We start from the raw sequence: 17,096 nt of genomic DNA, 5'->3' as shown, positions 1-17,096 counted from the left end.
CTCAAGGGACAATACTAGTATGGGAATGGACAGGTAAGAGATGCAAGCCAACATAGACAAAATCACCAGAAACAACTAAATAACACTTAACACTAGGCCGAATGGCCAAGTTTAAATTTCAAGGCTGGACTGAAATTGCAATTCATTCCAAAACAGCAAATTCATGTCAATCTTCTCTATGGTCCTTTCCAAACTCATCCAGTTCCTCTCCCAGTTTTTGTTCTTTGCTTCTTGCTTAAGTCCTCTAAAATCTAGTCTGATCATTCAGTCTCTACTTTCTTGTTCAAGCCACAACAGTCCTCCCTAATGATCACTGTTCCTCTGCAAAAGTTTCACTTTAGTCATCTCACAGTTCCGGTCTGAATATCTCTCCAGCATACTGTGGGCCACAGCCTTCTTTAGGGCAGTCTGAGTTCTGAAACATCCTCATGTGAGAATACTTAGATTCTAACAGCAACAATAGCAGAGTGGTTACAATTATGACATTATATTTGTAACGGAGCACAACAGAGGTCTGCATCCATCAGCTCAGACTGGACTAGTTTGCCACTGGAGTTACAGAGGTCATCAGCCCAGGTGTGCTGATAACCCAACATAGTGCTTCAGATCCTGGAGTTAGGACTGTTGCTTTGGATCACAGGTGTACCTATTGCTCAGGATTTGTGGGTGTCTCTGCACTGTGTGACACTGCAAGGCCAGAAGAACATTTCCACCAGTCACTGGTTTCTCTCTCTAGATACTGTAGTCTCTCACACTTTAGTCTCCAGACTAAGTTCTGTGACCCTGCAGAAGACGGAGCAGCCTAGCACATCCCACTACAACTGATGTCAAGGGGATCAACTGATCCCACTACAACTGATGTCAATGGATGTCATGTAAGCCCACCTACACATTCTGCTCTTGTACAGTCTCAAAATCCTGGATGGGCATGGAATAGAAGCATAGAATCACAGAATATCCTGAGTTGGAAGAGACCCACAAGGATCACCAAAGCCCAGCTTCTGGCCCTGCACAGGCCAACCCCAAGAATCATACCATGTGTTTAAGAGGACTGCCCAAGCATTTCACGAACTCTGTCAGGCTTGGTGCTGTGACCACCTCCCTGGGGAACCTCTTCAGGGTCCAACCACACTCTGGGTGAAGAACCTTTCCTTAATATCCAAGCTAAATCTCCCCTGAGACAGCTTCAGGCTGTTCCCTGAGGTCCTGTCACTGGACATGAGTAAAGAGATCAGTGTCAGCCTCTATACTTCCCCTCATGAGAAAACTGTAAACTGATATGAAGTCTCCTCTCAGGATTGAAGAACACTGAGGCATTTTCCTCTCCTGCCCAGCTACATACACACAGGAATACTCCGAGGAAAAACAGTATTTTTGTTTAAAGATGCATAGGTATTAGTTATGAGCCATGAAGGCTTGATCCCTCTGGGAAGGAAGTTGTACAGGTAGCTGAGTTGTTTTCAAGATGAACATAAGGTCTTTGGTAGCAGAAAAAAAAAAAAATTGCTTTCATGTTTCCTCTCCTCTTACCCACTCCACCCAGAAATGCTGAAGATCATCCCTTTTTTCCAGCTGTGGTCAGATCTGGAAAAACTGGAATTATGATTAAATTGTTATTAAATTGTTCAGATGTGGAGGTGCTATTATTTCAGAATTGCACTAATGTCCAAGTGTGGAATTGGAAATTAACTTTCCACCCTTTTAGAAGAGCAATTCAGTTGTTGGGTGGGTGAATAGCTTTTGCTTCACCTTGCAGTATAGGTGTTACAAGCTTCCCTGAAAGAATTTAAGAATTCATCCAGTAGATTACCAGCCATTTACAAGAATCTGTGGCATTGTTGATGTCCTGCATCTCTTATGTCCTTTACTAACAGCACAGTATTTTAGGCATTGACCTCCACATACTGATCTAAAGCATAGGTTTTCCAAGGTTCATTCAAGCAGGCCACTAACAGGTAAAGCATGAGGATAGAGCCTAGACACTACTACTAACATCTGTTTTCTTTTCTTAGTATGTCTTACACAGATTAAGTTAATTCTGTTACTGCTGATTTTAATTTCAGTTGCTGTGCCTGCCCAGCACTCCTATTACACTAAAAAAAAAAAAAAAAAAAAAAATCACACAAGAGGCATCAATGGAACAGAAGCTGTCTTAGAACCTGTTCGTTGAACTTCCCCTCCCTCATTCTCCAGGGACAGCTAAGGAGTTCTCATTACCTATCCCCATCTCTCCACTTCTTTCATTTGCAATGAAGCTCCATCCACAGCTTAATCAATCAATCAATCAATCAACAATTAGCTTTGGGATATGCTGTCATAAGACTCTGCCCAGAGACATACACAAGACCCAGCCCACCTCCCTCATTATCTCTTCCAGACAACCCCTTCTTGTGGTGTAGGATTGCTGCAGACTACAATCAAAACTGCAGGTCCTATGGTCTTCTGTTGCTACAGCAAGTTACACTAGAAGTATACTCATGTGTAACTCATTTATCCTCCACAAACAGGCAAACTAATGATTCTCTGGACACATTACCTCAAAATAGCAAAAAACTCCACTCTCAAGAAGTGTGAGAAATCATATAGCAGGTTCGAATCAACACAAAACGCTGTTTGCCTTCTACTTTTAAAGGAAATATTACCGTGACATATAATCATCATAAAATATGCATGAAACATTAAAAGTATGGGATTATCAGTAATTAGGAACTGCAAGTCATACAGAAGGATCCAAGTTGAAACAAATGAGCAGAAACCCCTTTGTATTAAGAGACTTATATACAGAGAAGTAGGAGGTGGATAACCGGGGGAACACATTTCTTGTGTTCTTCTGAAAGATTCATGTGATAACATAATACAACAATCATGCAAGTAGTTCCAGTGTGTTGAAACGGGCATTTTTGAGTTTTCTCCTGATGTTCATAGTAGTTGTGGCTAAGACTAGTGACCTTAATTCTACAGTCTGCTGTTAAATCTGATTTAATGCAAGAAACTGTTTCAGCATCGATCAATACCTGCGCATATGTTTGCCAGTAGAATTGCAGGGATGATAAATTTAATAAGCCACTTAGAATCTAGCAGAAGATTTGTAACTATTCTGCAAATTTAAAGTAACCAAATAATACAATGATAAAATCCATGACAGATTTTTAGACTTATTCAGGTATCTAAAGATTAACTACCTCAAGTTGTTTTAATTAGTGTTTTTCATGTATTTTCTCTGTATTCATCTCAGACCCATGTTCTAGAGTAGTACATATTTCTTGTATGTTGACTGTTTAAAAAAGAAAACCCCAAAACTCCCCAAAAATCCAACATAGGAAAAGCTACACTATAGGCACTGATGTATGTTGAATTAACCATAATGACAGCAAAATTAAGGTAAAAAACATGTCTGTGTACATTTTCTAACATTATTTCAGGGAATTATATAGATGATCCTTTGTGTTAACAAAGTATTAAAGAATTGAAGTGCTTTTACTGCTCTGCTTTTTTGTCTTCCAACTAATTAAAAACACCGTATCTACCTTGTTATCTAGCATTCACATCAAATAGTGAGAAAACAAATTACATAACCCTTCTAGTAAGCAAAACTACTTGCTACAGCTTCTTTTGCCGTGTCATTAGAGTTCCTAATTTGGAAAACACTTGTTCATAAATTTAAATTGCGGTTAAGTCTTCAAAGGGATGAAATGGTAAGTAGAACAAAAGAACTGTCCAGACACTGCATTAGTGTCTTTGATCTTCTTTATAATGTAGTCTTAATGCCAGATATAGAGATTAAGGGGGGGAGAAGGGGGAATAGAAGCATGTACTAAATAACTAAATTGATCAGAAAAAGCTATCAGAAGTTGCAAGGATTTCCACACCATCTTTTCCACTACAAAGTTATTGGAAGATCAAAATAGGAAAATATGTTATCATTTAATTTACCTAGAAAACAAGTACTGAAGGAAGATCTTTCCTTCTCTGGTTCTAACTGTGGACAAGTCTGAACTTGCCTAGAACTTGCTTAGGCTTCAGTCTAACAATTACATACAGCCTGCCATTCTCCTAAAGGACTTAGAACTGAGAATATAAGGTCGATTTTGAAGTTATGGTTGAAAAACAAACTCAGAGGCTGGATTCACCCTCTGGTTAAGAGAGGGAAATACTCAAGATGCACAAATGATGTAGATTAAAAATGTAAACATCACAGAAAAATGTAGGTTCGACCTTCTGCAACCATGTAGGCTCAGTCTTCTTTTTGCTCTGAGTATGCTCCTTGGAAGAGAGAGATGGATGGGCAAGTGTCTTCATTCCCTCTCTCAACTGAAATTTAGTTTGGCAGTACTGTCAAGGAGAGGGAGAGAGTACAGCTTTTGGGTGTTCAAGAGTTCTAGGATGTAGTCTAAAATCTCAGAGTAGGTGTCCCTGGTCATTTTGGAACTTGGAGCTTATTACTACCTTCATTAAAGCTTTCCCTTCCATCTCATAACCCCTGCAAACCCAAGCAGTAAGAAAATCTATCCACAGCTATGAGATAGACTGGCAGATTTCCAAACAAAGGAACACTTTTATTTGAAGCTCCTGGATAAACAGCCAGTTGTTCCATGCTGATCCTTTTCTCTGTTTTAGTATAATAAAAAGAAATTAATCATACCTTGAGGAAGTCTCTACCTTATTTTTCCACCAGAAACCGTTGACACAGCTGCCAATCTATGCCAGTGAAAAGAGACAATCTACACACAAAAAACGGGCAGAAAAGAGACTCAACAGTTTGACCACTACACCAAGAAACCATATACATTGATAAGAAGTTTGATAATCATGCCAAACATGGAGGCATGATGGCTAAAAGTGAGAACAGCAATAACAGTTAAAAAAATACATATCACTTACCTCAACCTAAGATTTCAACCTGGGAACTGATCTTCCAAGCAAAATAATTATTGGAAATGTCCAGGAATGCAAGGATGATCTTATACATTTTTACCCTATAGCAAGATCTCTTTGTATAGAATAATAATCCTGAATGCCTGGACAAGACAAGGGTAGCATTTTCAAGCTGTAGCTACAGAAAAACAAAGCAATTGTTGTGAAATATAATAGTTTAAAGACAGTAGAAGGTTTCTTCTATTATGTCAAACTGAAAGTAATGAAAGCATTGTACCAATTTCTGTGCTTTCTATTGATCATGCTGCACAACTTACTGTGAAGACATTGGTAAGAAAAAAATGCCTCAAGTGGAAGAGTTGTCATCTCTTTTTCTTTAAGAAGAACAGGGGAAAAGAAAGAAAAAGATGAAGCCATAATAGAATAATAGGGAATGAGAAAGTGGATAACTGCATCACAAAAGGGACTTGTTCTCTACAAATAAAGTACTCTAGAAACTGTAAGACAGCATAAAACAAATGAAGGAATAATGCCTATATAATTAAACTAGAGAAAATGCAATGTAGGGGAAGATAAGAACTATGGCATGGAAATGCTAGGAGTCAGAGGTGGAAGCTGTCAGTCACATTTCTTAAACCTACCCTTTCATGCTAAAAATACATGACAGTACATTTTTCTCATCCCTGAATAGAGAGGCACCTGGGGTCCTCAGCTGGTAGAAGTGACGGCAATCCCATCAATTGTATAATTAAGATCACGCATTTGCTTCACTGAATCAAAATCACTGAAACTTAATGGCAGCATTTAATAACCTTTTCTAAGAATGAATCAGTTTATTGTACTTTTCTAAAGCCAGGTGCAAAAGAATATAATTAGATAGCAATCTAACAGCAGTATAATTAAACCCAAAAGCCTCCTCAATTAACTTCCAACAATGTATCCATACTGCAAGAAGTAATAAAATTATATTTTTTTAAATTACAAAATAAATTTTTCATGTAGTCATATTTTGTGTCCTTTAGATCAAAACAAGATCTTTAAAAGTGCAATTTAAAAATTAGCAAAGTCATGCTGCAGCCAGCAGGTTGCTTGCTTTTCTCACACCCCTTCCAGCTATTTCAACATGTAAGACAGATGTGTCACTTTTGGTCCTGTAAATGTACGAGGGAAAATACACAGGAAACAATTATAATTGGGTACATGACAGATTCTTTATGCTCTTCAGGCTCAAATTCATTACTCCCATTGTTTTAATACAGAATAAATGTTTCTACATTGTTACACATACTGAAGTTCAAATTTAGAAATGCTGGGAGAAAAGGGTCAAATTATCTTTCCCCTCTGTGATCAATCTCTCATACTGGGAGAGTAAAGGCCACAGTTTTAAAAGACCAGGACTGCCTTATTGCATCCTGTTTGGCACAAAATATCCATGATCTGTGACCAAGATTTGTAGGCAGCATAATGACAAATTAGCAACAATAAAACATAGAATAGTTTGAGTTGGAAGGGACCTAAAAGATCACCTAGTTTCAACCACCCTGCCATGAGCAGGGACACCTTCCACTAGACCAGGTTGCTCAAAGCTCCATCCAACCTGGCCTTGAACGCTTCCAGGAATGGGGCATCCACAACTTCTCTGGGCAAGCCATTCCTTTGTCTCACTGCCCTCACTGTAAATAATTTTCTTCCTAGAATTTAGTCTATCCTACTCTGTCAGTTTAAAGCCATTTCCCCTTGTCCTGCCACTACATGCCCTAGAAAAAAGTCTCTCCAGTTCTCTTGAAGACCCCTTCAGGTACTGTAAGTTCTCCTCAAAGCCTTTTCATCCATGTCTTTCTTAAGTTGGAGGCTCCAGAGCTGACATCACTTCCTAAATTGGGAGAAAGGTCCAGTTACTTTTCCCAGAGTCTTTCTTAATTTTTTATGTTACATTATGTAAAAGCTCATGGCCACCAAAATGAGGCAGTGAATCAATACACTTCTCAGAGCAGACATGTCTTGTGTGTTGTGTCCTCCTCCCTCCCAGCCCCACATTATTTAAGTACCACCTGTTTCACCCCTTAATCCCTTCATAATTAAGACTAGCTACTTTGCACCAGTGCACTTTTGCCATCCTAACAGGGTGGGGGTGGGGAGGGGGGGGTCATATGATAGTGGAAACTTCCTCTAATCTTCCCTAAATAAACTTGACCCACTCTTGGATGCATCTACCTGCAACACAATTTATTTAAATCCAATTAAAATAAAGGTCACTTATATGAATATTATTTGAAAATAACACATTTTAATAGAGACAATGGCCATGTTCTGTGGCACAGGCCCTGTATTCAAGATGAAACATTCAAGATGAAACAAAAATTTTTATTTTTTAAAGGAAATATTCCAAATATCTTGACAAACAACTCACTTAAGTGCCACACTACTTCCTGCAGATGAACTGCTTTTCAGCCAGGATGTCTTGCTGCAGTGGGTTGCCTGATAAACCTGGAATTTGAAATTAGTGTAACAGTAATTCTCTGCACACAGACCACACAAAACACTTCTCAGTCAGAATGGCACCATCTACCTGGACTTGTCCAACTCCAAATTTCATTTGTTTTTCCCACAAGCTTTTTTGCCAGCACCCTGAGTTGTGAAATGAAGCACTTACTATTCTGCTCCTAGTGTTAAGCTTCAAGTTAAGGCCTTCAGAGTTTCTAGCATCATTAATTTTGTGGCTTTGCTCACCCAGTGTTACATAAAACACCATTACAAAGAAATGTGCCTGTTTAGTGGGGCTCTGAGTGGAGGCAGCTGGAGTTTAGGGACCTGGCTATCTGTGTAGAAACAGGTGGCATGCCCCATGCAGCCATCCTAGTGACATGCTTCAGGACAAGGGGCTTCAGGAAACAGGAGACAGAGACGGGCACTTCCAGCCACACCATACAGCCTCAATCCTTGAGGTCCCAAATTCAGCCTCAAACACCAGCAGAAAATGGCAGCTCATACAGCTCATACATCTCATAGGCAGCGTGTGGGCTTTTTCCTTTTTTCCTTGAAGATCAGCTGAGAAGATAAGCCCTGAACCAAAGAGGGTGAGCTTCTATGACAGCTGCTGTGGGCACAGGCAATGGCAGACCAATGGGTGAGAAGGATGGGGTTTAGCTAAGTACATGGCATGAGTTGCCATGCCACTGAAGTTGCATTAGACCGCACTCAAGTGGCTGGAATATCATTCAAACCTCCAACCAAGAATCTTTACAGGTCACCCAGTGTGAAATAATGCCTATTTTAACTTCAGTATCTTAAGAAGGTCTAGAAAATGAGCACAAGGCAATCCTTGTCTTCTCTTCACTCTTCTGCTACCTTAAGTAAGAATATTTTACTGAGGAAGTTGTTGCAAGATGGACATAACACAGCATACTTTTCTGAAATAAACCAGAACTCCAATACTTGCACCTCTGCTAATAACTTTCATTCACATCTTCATCTCTACCCAGCTTTACTGTTAAAATTTCTCTCTCTTCTTACCCTCCCAGTTCTTGACTCCCACACACAGCACATAACTATGACCAAAATACTGCTGCTCCCTTTTGAGGACATGTCCATGCTCCATATTTCTGTGCAGAACTGCACACAGCTGAGAAGTCTTCTAATTCTGGATCTCAGTCTAAATCTGGTTTCTATCTTTGAGCCTCTCATAAATGGGGGCTTATTTCAGGCTTCATCTATATTTTCTGATTATCTATGTTTTCTGAAGCAATTTTAAACCAAGAGAACACATTTCTCCTCCACCTGTAGTATTTGACTTCCAGTTTCCTGATAATATCTGTTATTTAGCTCTGCAAAGACCTTATTTAAGTCTTCAAGTCTGCATTGTGATTCAGTTTATATGAATGTTTGAATGACATTATTCAGCAGCCATTTATTTTTTTTTTAAATCAGTCAGGCTATTCAAGTAATTACTCCTTCTTCACCGTCATCCTTTCTTTGCTATTAGAGTTCTGAACAACCTGTCCCACTACATGACTGAAGGATTTTCTCTCACAAGAGCACTGGTTCCTCATATGCACATAACAGTGCACAGCACTGGTTAGGTAATGACATGGCAAACATCATTCTCTCTGATTATGACTTTGATTCCTTCCTCCCACAATAATAAGTTAATAGCTGCCATCTACCTAAAATACTTTGAGCACAAGATAATCTTCTGTTCCTGGCATAATTGCCCCTCTAACTCTGTAATGTACATATATTTTACTAGTCTCTAAGAAAAATCTGGATATGTTTAAATACAACTATCTCTGATCACTTTTTAATGAAAATTTAGCCTGCAACAGCCCAGCATGCACCAGACAAAGAATATAATGTATCTAAGGCCTTCAGAAGGTCTTCTAACTAGACACATTTGCTCCATATCATCCTCTAAAAATCTTAGTGTGATCTGAAGTCTACTCTGTGCATTAAGAACATTTTAACTGAAGTGAGAAACATAGAAAGAGGAATTAGATAAGCACCTGAAATGCCTGAGCCAATATCAGCTTGACAAGTTACTACTAAATCCACCTAAACACATTGAAAACAGTTATTCTAAGGCAACTATGCAGAAGTATTTTAAAACTTTTAGAGGGTTATGAGCCATCTTTTTGTAACCATAAACTTGTATCACCTTCATCCCACCCAGGTGGCAAGGCAAGTTGAGGAAACTGGTGAAAAGACAATTGAAAAAACCAGCAAACACAGAAAAACCCAACTCTTTACTGAAGAAGCAAACATAGAAAACATTACCTCCTGTCAGCTACCCTTTATAAATATTTACAGAATATAAATCATAAAGCCTTTAAATTCATACCATATGTAGTTTTCAATTATGCTTTATTTACAATTTGTATGTTAGTAATTTTAATTTTTAAGCAATTATTAAATACAATTTGAAAGCATGGCACGGGTACTAAAGAAAGACAACTTATGTGTTTGGATGGCTAAGGAGGAAGGGTGTTTCACAAATTAATGCAAAACCCAGAGAAAAATCAGACTGTATAAATGCAAAGAAAAATCAGAAAGAATGGTTTGCAGTAGAGGAAGAAACAGATTGGAGAGGATCTGATCCTAACAAACTTCATTGATCAACAAACAAAAGTAGCCCTTTCAGCAAGAAAGCACATGAAAATAAATGGTGCTGCCTGATACGTAAATATTTTATGCAAACACTTTTCACTGGGAAAATCAACACTGTATCTATAGGCATTTGTATGAATATCAAAAATGTTTTATGAATGTAGCTTTAGGTCTCTCTCTGCCTAAAGCACCACTAGAGTTCTAGCTCCTGTGTACTTTCTTTATGTTCTTAGTGGACAGCAAGGATAGTTGCTGGCTAAAGTACATTAGTGGTGAGAGCAGGACAACTTTGCAGAAACCAAACCCTAGAAGACCAACAAAAAAATCCATAAGTTTGCATTCTTCCTGATAGCCGTTCTTGCCACAGAAAGAACTGACTGCTCAAGTTCATTGCCTTCCATTTCTGAAAATGACACAAGTCATTAGACCTTCTTCTGTTCCCAGCCTGCTTCTCTGAGCTCCCTGGATTTTTCTTCAGTGACTAGAAATGCAAAGAATGTAAAAAAAAAAATCCAAGAACTGGATCCCTGACTACATAGCTCCTAAGCATCTGAAAGCCCGTTAGCTGGAGAGCAGACTAAATGAGAAGCTATTTTATCTGGCCATGGGATACACACACATAACCATGACTTTTCATTTTCTCTGTAAACCTATCTTCATAAATTTCACTGCTGTATTATTATTATTATTTGGTTGCTGTAAAAGACTAGGGTTTTAGCTACAAGCATGAGATGTTTTTCAACAACCAGCTTACATAAAAAAACACGACAGGTAACATGAAGAGAATACAGAAATTCCTAGTACTTTTTGCAACTATTTGCAGTCTGCTTGGGGATCCAATAGCGGATCCTTCACTTCATCATGCCATTAACCACAAGCCACTTAATATAAGCACAATAACATTTTGCTGGAATAAGTAACAAAGGATGAAAAAGTTCAAGAAATCTTACACAGACGTAATTAATTAACAAGAGCAGCCTTTTAGAAGCCCTTCTTATCATCTGGTGATTTTAAATCCTACAAGTACAGAAAAAGTAAAATGTACTTAAGTGGGAGAGGGAAAATTGCAGACACTATAAGAGCTTTATCATTATGATAGGATGGCACTTCAGGAAGTATCACTTTGTAGTTGTTGCATTCTTGCACTTGTTTTACACTTTTCGATAAGAACATTTGCAACAAGATCCTCACTGCTGCCGTTCTATTTCTTTGTATGAAGTGAAAGAGGGACTGAGAGACAGCACAAGAGGAAGAAAAGGGAGAGTCACTGCTAAAGTACAATACAAGCACTTGTTAAATATGTCTTTTACAATTACTCACCTGCAACACTTAATCACATCATGGATGTAGAAGTGTAATCATGATAGCCTATTTGGGTATGATTTTGATCCACGGACCTCAAATATGAGCAAGTAATATTATCTCTGTCCTAAAGAATCACACAAATCCACTTACATAGTTTAAAAGGGTTTTGAAGGTCATTGTGACATCTGATACTAAAATCCCTATTTGTCAGTCCCTTCTCACCATTTCTCACAAAAGATGGGTTTAGAGTATGCAGCCGCCAAAAGGCCCAGTTTAGACAGCAGTGATATGACTGTAGCACACTACATGTATAAAATTTGGCACGGCAACTGTGCATTTCTATGAGATACAAATAAAATCACATAAAACTAGCCTGCCCAGATCTCATTTTTATCTATTACCTGAAAAGATATTTTCTAATTAGAAAGCAAGAATTCATTTTACCCTGAAAACACTTTCTGAATCAGGTGTTGAGTACATTCTTTCTAAATCTGAATTCCAGGATTGTGCAAAACAAGCTACCAATTGATACACGAATTTCTACATATGGCAACATTCCTCCAAACCCTCTGCAACTGTCAGCCAAGGCTGTGCCACGTTCTTCAAGCAGCACACGGCCTAAGCAAAGCACCTCAAAAGTTTAATGCATTTCTCTACTGTACTAGTCAGTGAGGCATGTCAGGACAGCATCTGCAACTCATCTTTCCACTAGCACAGAGAGCAGACTCATATTACACTTGTGCTGCTTTGTAGGGCTCATACCACCAGACCTGTGAAAATAAGATACAGGAGAAAAAAATAGAGCAAGAATTTTAAAACATGATTTAGAGTTCAATGTCTTTGTTTTAGCATATTCTACATTTTATGTCCTCATGGCTGCAAAACTGTCAAAGTTATAAAGACTTGTAAGACTGGCTCTAGATTTTAGATGATGTCCCTTTTTTATACCTCATTTCCAAATCCCACATGCTATTTTCAGTTCTCAGGTGAAGCATGAAGTCACTCAAATTTTCTCAGCCTCAGTCAACTGAATTTCAACCTGTGACAAGAGTCATGAAGCTGAAAACAGTACAGGTTCAGAAGTGTAAAAGAGAAGCACTGCATTTGATTTCAGACATTTACTTGCTTAAAATCTGATATACCAAATAACCCATTCCACACATGCATTTTCTCTTCCTGTATTATTTTGAGCTTTGTGCACTCTTGTTAAATATTTAAAAATCCTATCATAAATTACAACCCTGCCTTTTCCACTTGACCTCCTCTTCATGTGGTCTTACTAACACAGCAGCTGAAACTTCCATTGTGCAGTGAAATAAGCAGGTTATCACTGGCTAGTTCAATTACACCAATATCCTCATAACCCTTTTCAAAGTCCTCTCTCCTGCTTTCCATAGTGGGGCAATGCTGAGCTCTAGAAAGCAGTAACAGAAGCAGCACAAACCCCTAGATAACTAGAGTGAATCCTAATGCCTCAAAAAACACATGTGGACAGGCATTTCTCATAAAACAATTACACTAAATCAGCTCCAAAACAGTAGTTTTACCCTATCCTTAGGGAAAAGGTGCACATAGATCAAAACAGTCAGTGCTCCTCTGCAAAGCACCTCAAACATGAGGATTGGTAAGATGCTGCTGGTTGAGCTACCTGTGTAGGTAAAGGGGGAGCAGAAAGCTGCATATCAAAGCTTTTTATCAGACTAAGAATCAAGAGAGGATGAAAGGTACAACTATAAAAAAGGTACAACTATATCTGGATGCATGAAGAAATGGAGAATTATTGCAAAAGGAGAAAAATGTGTAATGAGCAAAGCTCTAGTGTTAAAGTCATATGGGATTCTCAGATAAGAGACAGAGTAAGACATCCATGGTACTGTCATTATTACAGGACATTCACAGTTTTAAACTGGAAAGCAAGACTACATGTGTTAGTTAATCTGGACCTGGAGAAGAATGAGTATGATGAAAGGCAAATACATAGTTTGGATCTACCTTTCAAAGAGGAACACTGCTCTTCAGATTTCCAAACTTTTCACTTGAGAAACAACTGGCAGCCATAGGAAGGAAAACAAATATGCCCTTACAAAGTTTTTAGCTCCTAGTACAAACCTAGCTGGTGTGTTCCTGGATCAGCTCCTCCATTAAGAACAACAAGTAATCAAAGAAAAAAGCAACCAGAGACTTAAAGATAAAATTTATATAAAGTAAAATTTATTATTTTTATTACACATATGAATTAGTTTACATAGAGCATATGGTTATTTCTTTAGAAAATAATTTGAACATTACTTACTATTACCTGTCTGATTGACTGTCTCATCTAGTTCATTCACAAGAATGCTGCCAGACATACTCAATATGTTTAACAGTAATTCTGTTTCAGTCCATGAACTTTCTCTACTACTTTAAAGTAAGTATCAGCGTCTTTAATTTTCACAGTCTTCGGGGCATGGACAGATATGCAGAAACTCATGACATTTAGCTGTGACCTCTACCCAGTACCTTGATACATTTACACATAATACTTTTTTTTTTTGTCCACCATTGCATTAAGACTTACAAAATTGACTCATGCTGCTATGTAAAAATGCTGACAAAATTATTTTTCTGCTCTGAAGAAATCTGTGTTTTATACTTGCATGCATTTTTTGAACATAAAATTGCTCTACTCAGGCATAGGCTGCCTTAAGGACAATATAAAATGGCACAAACAACAAAATGATGTTTTTAAATGGTTTTAAATGCATAGCTTTTTCTTTATCTTTTTAGTTGGAATACAATGCCCCAGCAGAGCTCACTGGAACAAACCATTCAGAATTCATTTCTCTGTGGGCATCTGAAAGTCCTTTACAAGCAATTAATAAACTCATTCAAATGTATACGCATTTCTCCTGCTGCTTAAGGATATATTGGAAGTAGAGCAGTCTTTCAAGCAAATTGCTACTGTTTTGTTAGTGAACTGCTATAACTGTGCTCTGCAAAATGTGTAACTGGGATTGAAAAATTCAGACTTCTAGCCAGTGCTTACATGTACTTAACTGAATTTGACAGCATTAGACACATACAGGTTGAATTCTTTTTGCCAGCAAGGCTCCATAACTGCAGTACCATGCATTAAATTAAGTCTAGAAGGCAAGGGAAGATAAAAACAAAGGTGTGCTGGCATGCAAACACCTACCACAAAAATCTTGGACTGTGTTGCTAGTTTATCAAAGAAATACTCTTTTTTGTTGGTTTTTTTTTTTGTTGGGTTGTTTTTTAGTAATGGGAGTCTGTTCTGAGAGACTGCAGAAATAAGACATACAGGTGAGACACTGAAGAAAAAAGTGACAGGTAAAATTTTACATTCTCTCACTAGCCAACAGCTATTCATCCAGAAGAAGAATTCATTCAAGACCTGGGAAAGTAACAGAATTGCTGACCCGAATATGCATTAGCAAAACACATTTATTGACCTAAATTTTTAACACATACTGAAAACTTGTGTGCTTACTCATCTTACTATTCAGAGAAGGCAAAAGATTCACGTGTTCATATATCCAGCTAACCAGAATCTGATACTGTCTTCCAAAAGCTCTACAAAACAAGAAATTATTCAAATTCTGTATCATTCTGTATCCGTTCCTGTTTAATGAACAGGAGCTCCCATCATAGTAGCTATACAGATGTATTCAGAAAACTAGTTTAAATAACAATCTGATGCTGTAGTCTTAATACTGACTTCTAAAAATCCCAAGAACTGAGCCACAGACCTATTTATTTTGACAGGCAGCTTCAGCCATGCATCCTTTGGGACAACACTTGCCAGAAAGACTCCCATTCACAAGCATCATGAACTCAAATTTCCCACTGTATTCCTTTACCTACAAACGTATTTGCAGCCAACGTTGCCTCTTGTAAGTGTATTTGTTTAAGGCAGATTTTAACTATCCAATTAGGAAGCCTATTTTTTCAGTTAGTTTCAATGAGTATATGTCTCCTGCTTATTTCATCTCCTTGTTTTACGGATGACATAAAATGTTTCCTAAACATTCTGATTTCGCAGAAATATTTGTACCACTCGCTTCGTCCTGTGTGACAAACCCACGAGGTTCTTTGGAAAACAGAAAAAAAAAAAAAAAAAAAAGATTATAAAGGTGAGCAAGGCCTGTCTGTGCTAAAATCTTAGGCTGACCCAAACATCATTTGTAACTCGCATGAAAAGTTTCTTCTCTTCTCTGGACGCCAATTAACTTTATCCAGAGATAGATGTGAACAGCTAAGTAAGCCGTAACTGTTGCAACAGAAAAAGCTCGCTTTAGGAGAATGAATGCTGCGCTCGCAAAGCTGCAGAAATATTTCAGCGGATCCAGTTTTAAGCGGCTCTCGGTGGCTCCAGAGCCCTGTGGAAGCGGAGCCGCAGGTCCCCGCTGCTGGAGGCGGCTCGCGCCCGGACAGGGCTGGCGATGCCGGCTCCGGCCCGCCCGTCCCGCTCGTCCCCGGCCGGCAGCGGCTGCAGCCCGGGCGCCGGAGCAGGACACAACCAGCAACCTCGGCGGCACCAACTTAACACGGAGTTGTCAGCCGGCCACCTGACCGCCAAACGTCTAAAGGCAGCAGGAGAAGGCGGCCGCCAACACCCCAACCCTAAGGAAAGCCAAGGGGATCCCGGCTCGGGATGCAGGACGGGGCGCAGGGCGAGGACGCCCCGCGGGCCGGGCCGGGCCGGGTCATACCGCGCTCCTGGGCCGAGCCTGGGGCCGCCACAGGCAGGGGCTCCGGGCACCGCTCACCGCTCTGCTCCCACCGCCCGCGCCCGGGCTGCGGCTCCCCCGGGCACCCCCCGCCCCGACTCGCGCTGTCCCCGCGCCGGCTCGGCCCTGCCCGAGGGGTGAGCGCAGCTCGGGGCGGCAGGGACGGGACCCCGCGCCGACCCGGAGGGCTGTGTCCCGACGAGACTCACCGCGTGCCTGCGGCTCCATGGCAGCGCGGGGCTCAGCCGTGCGTGCGGCGCGGAGCTCGCTCGCAGCCCGCTCGGAGCGCGGAGCCGGCGCGGAGCTCGCTCGGAGCGCGGCTCGGGCGGCGCTGACAGCCAGCCGGGGCCGCGCCGCCGCCCCCCGCCGCTCCCGCTGCCGCTCCCGCCCCCGCCCCGCGCCGCGCCGAGCGGCGCCCCCTGGCGGCCAGGGCCCCCCACAGGCGCTCCGCATGGCCGGACAGGCCCCGTCCCGGGCCAGCGCCTCAGCGCCTCAGCTGTTCTCCGCCATCTCCACCGCACAGCACTCGGGCTGTCACGGCTGTTCTCCTCCATCTCCACCGCTCAGCACCCCGGGCTGTCACGGCTGTTCTCCGCCATCTCCACCGCTCAGCACCCCGGGCTGTCACGGCTGTTCTCCTCCATGTCCACCGCACAGCACTCGGGCTGTCACGGCTGTTCTCCTCCATCTCCACCGCTCAGCACCCCGGGATGTCACGGCTGTTCTCCTCCATCTCCACCGCACAGCACCCCGGGCTGTCACGGCTGTTCTCCTCCATCTCCACCGCACAGCACTCGGGCTGTCACGGCTGTTCTCCTCCATCTCCACCGCACAGCACCCCGGGCTGTCACGGCTGTTCTCCTGCATCTCCACCGCTCAGCACTCGGGCTGTCACGGCTGTTCTCCTCCATCTCCACCGCACAGCACTCGGGCTGTCACGGCTGTTCTCCTCCATCTCCACCGCACAGCACCCCGGGCTGTCACGGCTGTTCTCCTCCATCTCCACCGCTCAGCACTCGGGCTGTCACGGCTGTTCTCCTGCATCTCCACCGCTCAGCACTCGGGCTGTCACGGCTGTTCTCC

The 17,096-nt window shown here is 41.1% G+C and overlaps 1 protein-coding gene across 3 annotated transcripts in view; it reads right to left on the bottom strand.

The window, feature by feature from the left end:
- TPD52L1 (TPD52 like 1) overlaps positions 1-16,376 on the bottom strand; it is a 49,303-nt gene extending 32,927 nt beyond the window's left edge. The window contains exon 1 of one of the 3 annotated variants that reach the window (XM_056488115.1): positions 16,223-16,376. In XM_056488115.1, the coding sequence (XP_056344090.1) occupies positions 16,223-16,241 (19 nt within the window). In that variant the 5' untranslated portion in view covers positions 16,242-16,376. Of the gene's footprint in view, positions 1-350; positions 439-16,222 lie in introns of those variants that run through there. The other 2 variants (XM_056488112.1, XM_056488114.1) reach the window with 2 other exon arrangements.
- Between the last annotated feature and the right edge of the window lie 720 nt (positions 16,377-17,096).

This window comes from Oenanthe melanoleuca, chromosome 3 (genome assembly GCF_029582105.1).
Source record: "Oenanthe melanoleuca isolate GR-GAL-2019-014 chromosome 3, OMel1.0, whole genome shotgun sequence".
NCBI classification, from domain to species: Eukaryota; Metazoa; Chordata; class Aves; order Passeriformes; family Muscicapidae; genus Oenanthe; species Oenanthe melanoleuca.
Note: the sequence above shows the minus strand (reverse complement) of the source record. Positions and strands in the feature narration are given on the sequence as shown.